The sequence below is a fragment of the Egretta garzetta genome, unplaced genomic scaffold (genome assembly GCF_000687185.1).
Source record: "Egretta garzetta isolate BGI_Z169 unplaced genomic scaffold, ASM68718v1 scaffold143, whole genome shotgun sequence".
Classification (NCBI taxonomy): Eukaryota; Metazoa; Chordata; class Aves; order Pelecaniformes; family Ardeidae; genus Egretta; species Egretta garzetta.
The window spans coordinates 214,055-223,239 of NW_009259310.1; the positions used below are offsets into that span (position 1 = coordinate 214,055).

At 52.9% G+C, this 9,185-nt stretch overlaps 1 protein-coding gene across 1 annotated transcript in view; it reads right to left on the minus strand.

Annotated features, from left to right (window-relative positions):
- LOC104123972 (dual specificity testis-specific protein kinase 2-like) overlaps nucleotides 1–9,185 on the minus strand; it is a 17,233-nt gene that overhangs the window by 2,536 nt on the left and 5,512 nt on the right. Inside the window, exons 2-6 of the mRNA XM_009636274.1 lie at nucleotides 5,724–5,845; nucleotides 5,536–5,584; nucleotides 4,629–4,778; nucleotides 2,532–2,705; nucleotides 1,879–1,962 (exon numbers count right to left, since the gene is read on the minus strand). Of these exons, the coding sequence (XP_009634569.1) occupies nucleotides 1,879–1,962; nucleotides 2,532–2,705; nucleotides 4,629–4,778; nucleotides 5,536–5,584; nucleotides 5,724–5,845 (579 nt within the window). The remainder of the gene's footprint in view (nucleotides 1–1,878; nucleotides 1,963–2,531; nucleotides 2,706–4,628; nucleotides 4,779–5,535; nucleotides 5,585–5,723; nucleotides 5,846–9,185) is intronic.

The window sequence follows — 9,185 nt, forward strand, 5'->3', positions numbered from 1 at the left end:
CCATGGATCCAGCCTGGCCAGGTCCCTCTGCAGAGCCCTCCTCCCCTCCAGCAGATCCACACTCCGGCCCAGTTTGGTATCATCTGCAAACTGACTGAGGGTGTCTTTGATGCCCGCATCCAGGTCATTGATGAAGATGTTAAACAAGACCGGCCCTAGAACTGACCCCTGGGGAACACTGCCTGTGACCGGCCGCCAACTGAGTGATCGGCCGCCAACTGGATGGAGCTGTAGTTCCTGTTCATAGAATCATAGAATCATAGAATCATAGAATGTTTAGGGTTGGAAGGGACCACTAGTGGTCATCTAGTCCAACCCCCCTGCAGTGAGCAGGGACACTGCTGACTAGATCAGATTGCTCAGAGCCCCATCCAACCTGGCCTTGAATGTTCCCAGGGATGGGGCCTCCACTACCTCTCTGGGCAACCTGTTCCAGTGTTTTACCACCCTCATTGTAAAAAATTTCTTCCTTACCTCTAGCCTGAACCTACCCTGTTCTAGTTTAAAACCATTTCCCCTTGTCCTAACACAGCTGGCCCTACTAAAAAGACGTTCCCCATCTTTCCTATAGGCCCCCTTTAGGTACTGGAAGGCCGCAATCAGGTCTCCCCGTAGCCTCCTTTTCTCCAGACTGAACAAGCCCAACTCTCTCAGCCTGTCCTCATAGGAGAGGTGCTCCAGCCCTCGGATCATTTTTGTAGCCCTCCTCTGGACCCGTTCCAACAGTTCCATGTCCTTCTTGTGCTGAGGGCTCCAGAGCTGGACGCAGTACTCCAGGTGAGGTCTCACCAGAGCTGAGTAGAGGGGCAGAATCACCTCCCTCGACCTGCTGGCCAAAAACCCAGGTGCAGGACCTTGCACTTGGCCTTGTTGAACCTCATGAGGTTCACACAGGCCCACCTCTCCAGCCTGTCCAGGTCTCTTTGGATGACATCCCTTCCTTCTGGTGTGTCAACCGCACCACTCAGCTTGGTGTCATCCGCAAACTTGCTGAGGGTGCACTCGATCTCGCTGTCTAAGTCATTGATGAAAATGTTAAAGAGCACCGGTCCCAGTATGGACCCCTGAGGGACACCACTCGTCACTGATCTCCATCCGGACATTGAGCCATTGACCACTACCCTCTGGATGCGACCATCCAGCCAGTTCCTTATCCACCGAACAGTCCACCCATCAAATCCATAGCTCTCCAATTTAGAGAGAAGGATGTTGTGGGGGACCGTGTCAAAGGCCTTGCAGAAGTCCAGATAGATGACATCCATTGGTTTCCCTCTGTCCACCGTTGACGTCACACCATCATAGAAAGCCACTAGGTTCAATCTCACAGGACCATGGAATAATCTCTGGTCACTGCAGGTTCTTTGCGTTGCTCCTTGGAATGCACCAATTTACTGTTTTCCCGCTGGATTTTTCATCCCCATTCAGGACAAACATTCCCTTCCCATTTTGTGGAAGGGAAACATTGCAAATGTTGAAATAAAAAAGGCCACATTTTCAGGGAAGCCCAGTGTTTCCACATGAGCTGTGTATCAACTGCAATGTATTTGAAAATAAATGGTTGTGATGAAAGTTGTATTTAACCTGCCACTTCAACGGAGAAGCTGAAACGTCAAAGCAAAATGACGTATTTGAAATGAAGGTCTTTAAGACAGAAGTACTTAATTGTTGACCTAACAAAAGTTTTGAAACTTTAGATGCACTGAGCTCTTGTGCATTGAAAATGTTGAGATAAGATTCTTCTCACGGAACAGCCTCTGGAGAGAAACCTGACTGTGAACATGTAAACGTGTGTACGGGTTGGGCTGGTCCAGAGAGGAGCCACAATCTGGTACCACTGAGAAAACATTGTTCATTAGATTCGGCTGCAAGAATCGTTACCTGAGTCCTGGGCAACACTTCGGGATCAGCTGGGATCCTGCCCAGGATTTCACAGAGAACAATGCCAAAGGAAAACACGTCCACCTGCAGGAGGGGGGGGAGAGTGGGAGGTGGGACAGGGCATGCACAGAAGCAAAGCATGAGAAAGGGGAGTACAACAACAAGGTCCTTCCATTAATTATGCAAAAGCCCATAAAAAAATCCCATTGGAGATGGAGGCAGCAAACCCCTAAACTTTTTCTGGGCTTCTGAACCCACCCAGCACAGCCCCACTTGGAGTCCAGCCCCATCTTCAGGAAGCTTGGCCCTGTGCTCTTGTTCAATGTGCTGCCAAAGCCCTGACATCCCCCCTGGATCCTGAAACGGGCTTGTTGGGCTGTAACTCATCATGCATATTCCTCAGAGAGGCTTCGCTGTGTTTGTCCACAGCAGCAATCCTAAAAGTTTAACTTAACAAGGCCTCATAAAGAACTTCCAAGTTGCTAAGCAGAGCATTACTAAGCCAAGGTCCAGGTAGCAAGGCAGCATTTCCAGGGGAAGGAGGGAAGGGCTTTTCTGCTGTTGGGAAGTGTCACCAGCAAGCAGAGGAGACATGCCCCATGCTCACTCGGGAGCCCTGAGGATGAACAAGGAGCTGGGAAGCAGTGCCATACCTTCCGGTCATAGGGCTCTCCCCGCAGCATCTCAGGAGCCATCCAGAAAGCAGAGCCCACCAGAGACAGCTTCCTCTCCACATCCTTCATGGGCAGCTCCACCACCTCCCTGGCCAGCCCAAAGTCAGTCACCAGCGCCTCGCGGCCCCGGGGTGTCACTCGGATGAGGCAGTTCTGAAAGGAGCCCACGGGGCACAGCATGAGACACCCAGCGAGGAAGGGCCTGGACACTTCACCGAGTGGCATCCAGCCAGCCCTCAGCCCCACCTCGCCGTCCCAGGCTCTGCCCTCACCAGCGACCTGCAGCCTGGCAGCACACGTGGAGCATGCAGGGCAGATTAAGGATGGACTGATCACACCTGAACCCAGAAAAAGTCTTTTGAAGAAGCTGTTCAACGAATGTGATGTTCCACATCCTTTTACCTGAAAGAGACCTCAAAATGTGCCTGTTGACCCCCTTCACTGTTCAGCTGAGGGCAGGCAGGATCTCAGTCACAGCACTTCTCGCTGCCCACGGCTACACATGCCTAACATGGATTCTGGAGGAATTCCTATTAAATTATCTTAAGGCTTCTCAAAATCTCAGCAGTTTCAGCCTGTTCAGTTCCCCAGGATTTCCTCTTTGGCATCTGCTCCCAGGGAACTAGCAGAAAGGACCGGCATCTTCTCCAGATAGCTCTCACTAACAACTAGATTTCGAGTGAGCATGTACATGCTTCTCCCCTGTATCTTCAGCCATCATCACTGAACCACGACAGCGAGAAGAAGGGATGGACAGGGACCTCCAGTAGCCACTAACTTTCTACAAGCAGACCTGGAAAGCTCCTCAGCTCCTCAGCCACCACCGCATAGGAAATTACATCTCACCTGACTTCAGAGCACACTGGCCAAGAGACCTGCGGTCAGAGCGAGCCAGGCTCTTGCCTTGTCCTTGCCTGGTGTTTGCAATTTCATGGTTGGTAAGTGAGCCCAGTAAACAACCTGAGATTACAAAGGTGAGTTTCATTCCTGTGCTGATTGAGACATCAGCACATCAAGAATGCAATGCTTGACTGGCTTCCCCACTGCCAACCTTCATCAGTATTCCAAGCTTCTCTTAAAAAGCTCACAGAGGACCAACAAAAATTGCTTGTAAGAGATGCACCATCATCCAGCATCAACTGCAAGGACTTGCAGGCTCCATTCCCATCAATCACCAAGCCAGCCTCTGGCATCAGCTGACACAGATATGGTCCAGGCTGGCGGCCAACTCCAGCTCACATCCCCTGTGATATCATGGACTCACTGCAGATCCACCTGAGGTTTGGACAGTTTTGCCCAAGGGAGATCAACAAGGCATTGCCCCACCTTGTTCCTACTGCCGTACCAGTGGCAGAGGGAAAGCCACATCAAAGCCCATCCCCATGGACAAATCTGAGAATGGCAAAGCCCCAGCGCAGCTCCTGCCCCCATCAGGCACCATGAGCCCACGCCGAGGCAAGCAGCCAGAGGGCAAATGTGCCAGGAACATGATGTGCCTTCGCACTGCACCCAAAGCCTGTCTCCAGGGGCCATAGTTCACAGCCAGCTTGCTGCCAGGATGGAAGTGACCATCCCAGTATTGGTGACCTGGACCCCTGGATCAAGGCAGAACACATCTCCTGAGCTCTGCTGGTGCTCCGCACACAGGCAGGGACCATCTCACATGGCACTCGCTCCCATAGCCTATGGCCAGCTCCTGTCAGCAACAGCTTCCTCCTTGCTGTGAGCAGGAAAGGAAAACTCTACATCTGGCAAAGCTTCTCCTGCAACCGTAGGCAAAGAAAACCATGTGCAACCCTGCACGCATTTCCATCCGTGGGGTTTTTTTTGACAGCAACAGCACTAGGAGCAATATATTTTTATCCCTGTCTGGGTCTCCTGCTTGGCAAGCAATGAATGCCATGTAATGACAGGCTTTATCAAGAAAGCTTCCTTGCCTGCAGAGGGATTAAAATGGAGCAGAGAACCAGCATGAGGCCAGAGGCCCCCTGGGTACAGCCCTAAGTGGTCCCTGTGGTCCCCTAACACAGTCACCTTCAGCAGTCTGGGGGCGACATCCCCCTTCCAGCTGCATACCTTGGAGTTGAGATCCCGGTGGTAGATGTTCTTGGAGTGCAGGTAGATCATGCCTCTGGTGATGTCAGAAGCTAAGTCCACTTTTTCCTTCCATGTCAAAGTGATGTCTTTGCTGGCCAGGAGCTCCTCCAGGCACCCCCCATTCACGTACTGTGAACAGAGACAAAACACAGGTGGCTGTGCAGCCAGCCCCAGGCTCCCCTGGAGCTTCCCCTGGGCTGAACCCTCCCTTGCCAACCCAAGAGCCCCTCCTTCGGGATGGAGGTTGGGAATGCCACTGCACACAGGGCCCCCTGTGCGTGGCACGGTGCAATACCCCTCCTGGCACAGCCAGTCACTGCTGGGCTCTGGGCTCTGCCCCACTGCTGGGACGGCCCTGTAAGCCAGGTGTGGTCCCCACTCATGGGCAGTGACCTAGAGGCAAAAGCCTGGCAGTGGCTCAGTCAACACCTTCTGCCACCAACAGTGTAAGAACACGGTGAGACCCCCCTGATACCAGCCCAGGCTTTTCCATTAGACCACACTGCCATTCCAGAGCCACCCTGGAAGTCCTGCCACTCTCTGTCTGCTTTACTTTCTACTCCTGCCCTCCATCCCTGGCTCCTCTTCTCCCGCCAGCTGACCCATTCTGGCCCTTTGGTTGGTACCAAGCCAACCTGAACCAATTCTTAGCTATCCTGGCTGAATCTCATGGCCTGCAGTGACTGTGCCCCGCTCCAGCTGTGACCAGCTGTGGGTAGAAAGGACCAGAAGCCCCTCCAAGGCAATCCTGCAAGTCCAGAGCCATTCACAGGCACAGGAGTCTCAGAGGCGTAGATGTGTGTTACAGGAAGTATACCATCCTCCCTGCCAAGGGGGAGGCAAAGTCCTCGACTGCCCACAGCGCACATATGCAAGGAACCCTTACCTCCAGAATGGGGTACAGATTGTCATCCTTCACACATATCCCAAGGTACCTAAGCAGAAGAACATATCCAAAAAAAAAGAAGGTGTCAAGGTTCAGCTCAATCCCGCATTGCAGAGCTGCCTTAGAGACACCAAGCCAATGCCAGCCCCTGCCAGGACCCAGTGCTCATGGCCAGAGTATGTGCCCACCTGACAATGTTGGGGTGGGACAGCTTCTGCAGCAGGCTGATCTCACGCACAATCACCTCTTGGTCCACGTCGTTCTTGTAGATCTTCACCACCATCACTTTACAAGCAGCAGCCTGGGTCACCTGGAGCCAAGGTTGGAGCAGGACATCTCTTAGCTTCCAGAGGTCTGCCAGCCCCTCTGGACAACAGCATCCCTTCCCAACCAAAGGCCTGAATCTCATTTCCCTGCTGCCCAGAGCTTTGCACAGTCATTTGCACAAGTGCAAGTTCCTGTCCCTTCCACATAAGCTCCACTCCAGTGATGCCTGCTTGGGTGGCTGGGGACACCTAGGTCTCTGCTGTTCCAACACATCATGACACTATTTGTCTGCTAAGGTTCATGTTCCTTGGACTGGAGAAGTTTCTCAGCTCACACGGGGTTACTGGAGAGCTGACCTTCTCCCCTCCAATGCTTTGCAATTAATGCCCCTTCCCAGCCACAGCCTGCCCCACATCCCCATCCCTCCTTCCTACCTGAGTCTGATCACAGCACAAGGCTGCTGGCCACGCTTCTCATCCCCAATTCCTCCTGCACCCTGCCCACAGCCACCCCCCTCCAGCAGGCTCTGCCAGACACAACAATGCACGCACTGAGCCAGGTTGTCTCTCCCCAGCATCCTAGGACAGAAGTCCCACGTCTGCTTCCCAGCCACATGTTGACCTGAACCTTTGTTATGGATTACCACCAGACATTTCATTCCTAGGGCTCCCCTGGGGCAGGGACACTGAAAGTTAAAGAGCGGAAAGCAAAATGCTTTTCCCCCACCTTGCAACAAGAAACAGGCATTTTTAGGAAGAAATTTGCTGTCCCCTGTGGGGCACACCGGGGTCAGGCAGTACTGACTGCAGGGGTCTCACAGGGGCTGCAGGACACAGGGGGGTGCCCTGGCTCCCAGCCCTGATGGGACCATCCAGAGCCCCTGCACTGCAGCTCATGGTATCTGGGTTGGCAACCCAAATAGCAGTTTCCAGACCACACCACAGACCATTGTGGTACTTCAACACTTCCATCCTCAATTAACATCTGTTTTAAGGAGACTCATGTATCAAATGTGGCCAACACTGGTGTCCTGATACCTCCCCTTAAGACTTCCCCCCTCAGAAGAGTGGTGGGATCAGTAGCCCAACTGAAGTGCATCTACACCAATGCTCACAGCACGGGCAACAAACAGGAGGAATTAGAAGCCATCATGCAGCAGGAAAACTATGATAGAGTTGCCATCACTGGAACATGGTGGGACAACTCCCATAACTGGAGTGCTGCCATGGGTGGCTACAGACTCTTCAGGCAGGATAGGCAAGGAAGGAGAGGCGGTGGGGTAGCCCTGTATGTTAGGGAGTGTTTTTATTTCCTTGAGCTCAATGATGGTGATGATAGGGGCCAGTATTTATGGGTAAAACTCAGGGCAAAGGCCAACAAGGCAGATATCATGGTGGGATTCTGTTATAGACCGCCCAACCAGGAAGAAGAGACAGATGAAATATTCTACAAGCAGCTGGGAGTAGTCTCACGATCGCTAGCCCTTGTTCTCATGGGGGACTTCAACTCACCAGATGCCTGCTGGAAATACAATACAGCAGAGAGGAAACAGCCTGGGAGGTTCCTGGAGTAGGTGGAAGATGATAGAGAACTTCCTGACACAGCTGGTGAGGGAGCCAGCTAGGGAAGGCGCCCGCTGGAGCTGTTGTTTGCGAACAGAGAAGGACTGGTGGGTGATGTGATGGCTGGAGGCCATCTTGGGCACAGTGATCACAAAATGATAGAGTTTTTGATTCGTGGCAGAGTAAGGAGGGGGGTCTGCAGAACTGCTCCCTCAGACTTCCTGAGGGCAGACTTTGGCCCACTTAGGGGCCTGGCTGACAGAGTCCCTTGGGAGGCCGTCCTGAAGGGCAAGGAAGGCTGGATGTTCTTCAAGAATGAAAATCCAAAGGCGCAGGAGCAGGCTGTCCCCATGTGCCAAAAGGCGAGCTGGTGGGGAAGAGGGCAGGCCTGGCTGAACAGAGAGCTCTGGTTGGAGCTCAAGAGAAAAAGGAGCGTTTATGACCTTTGGAAGGAGGGGCAGGCAAGTCAGGAGGACTACAGGGATGTTGTGACGTTATGCAGGAAGAAAATTAGAAGGGCCAAAGCCCTTCTAGAACTTAATCCAGGTACTGCCATAGAAGACAATAAAAAATGTTTCTATAAATAGATTAGCAACAAAAAGAGGGCTAAGGAGAATCTCCACCCTGTATTGGATGCAGGGGGAAACAGTGACAAAGGCAGTGGAAAAGGCTGAGGTACTTAATGCCTTCTTTGCCTCAGTCTGTAATGGTAAGGTCAGCTGTACCAGCCCCCTGAGCTGGAAGACAGGGACGGGTAGCAGAACAAGGCTCCCATGATCCAAGATGAAATGGTCCGTGACCTGCTCGGCCAAGTAGACACACACAAGTCCATGGGGCTGGGATCCCCAAGGGTACTGAGGAAGCTAGCAAAGGTGCTCACCAAGCCCCTTTCCATCATCTATCAGCAGTCCTGGATGACTGGGGAAGTTCTACTTGACTGGAGGTTGGCAAATGTGATGCCCATTTACAAGAAGAGCCAGAGGAAGGATCCAGGGAACTACAGGGCTGTCAGTCTGACCTCAGTGCCAGGTAAGGTCATGGAGCAGATCATCCTGAGTGCCATCACACAGCATGTCCAGGACAACCAGGGGATCAGGTCCAGTCAACACGGGTTCATGAAAGGCAGATCCTGCTTGACTAACCTGATCTCTTTCTATGGCCAGGTGACCCATAGATGAAGGAAAGGCTGTGGAAGTAGTATACCTGGACTTTAGTAAAGCCTTTGACACCATTTCCCACAGCATTCTGCTTGAGAAACTGGCTGCCCATGGCCTGGACAGGCATACTCTTTGCTGGGTAAAAAAATGGCTGGATAGCCAGGCCCAAAGGGTTGTGGTCAATGGAGTTAAATCCAGTTGGAGGAATCTGGGGTACTGGTCAACAGCTGGCTAAACATGAGCCAGCAGTGTGCCCAGGTGGCCAAGAAGGCCAACTGCATCCTGGCTTGTATCAGGAATAGTGTGACTCCCAGGCCAGTGGTGTGAGGTTCTACAAGGCCAAGGGCCGGGTCCTGCACTGGAGTCACAACAAACCCATGCAACCCTACAGGCGTGGGGAAGAGTGGCTGGAAAGCTGCCTGGCGGAAAAGGACCTGGGAGTGTTAGTCGACAGGCAGCTGAATAGGAGCCAGCAGTGTGCCCAGGTGGCCAAGAGGGCCAACGGCATCCTAGCTTGTATCAGGACTGGTGTGGCCAGCAGGAGCAGGGCAGGGACCGTGCCCCTGTCCTGGGCACTGGTGAGGCCGCCCCTCGAATGCTGGGTTCAGGGTTGGGCCCCTCACTCCCAGAAGGACATGGAGGGGCTGGAGTGTGTCCAGAGAAG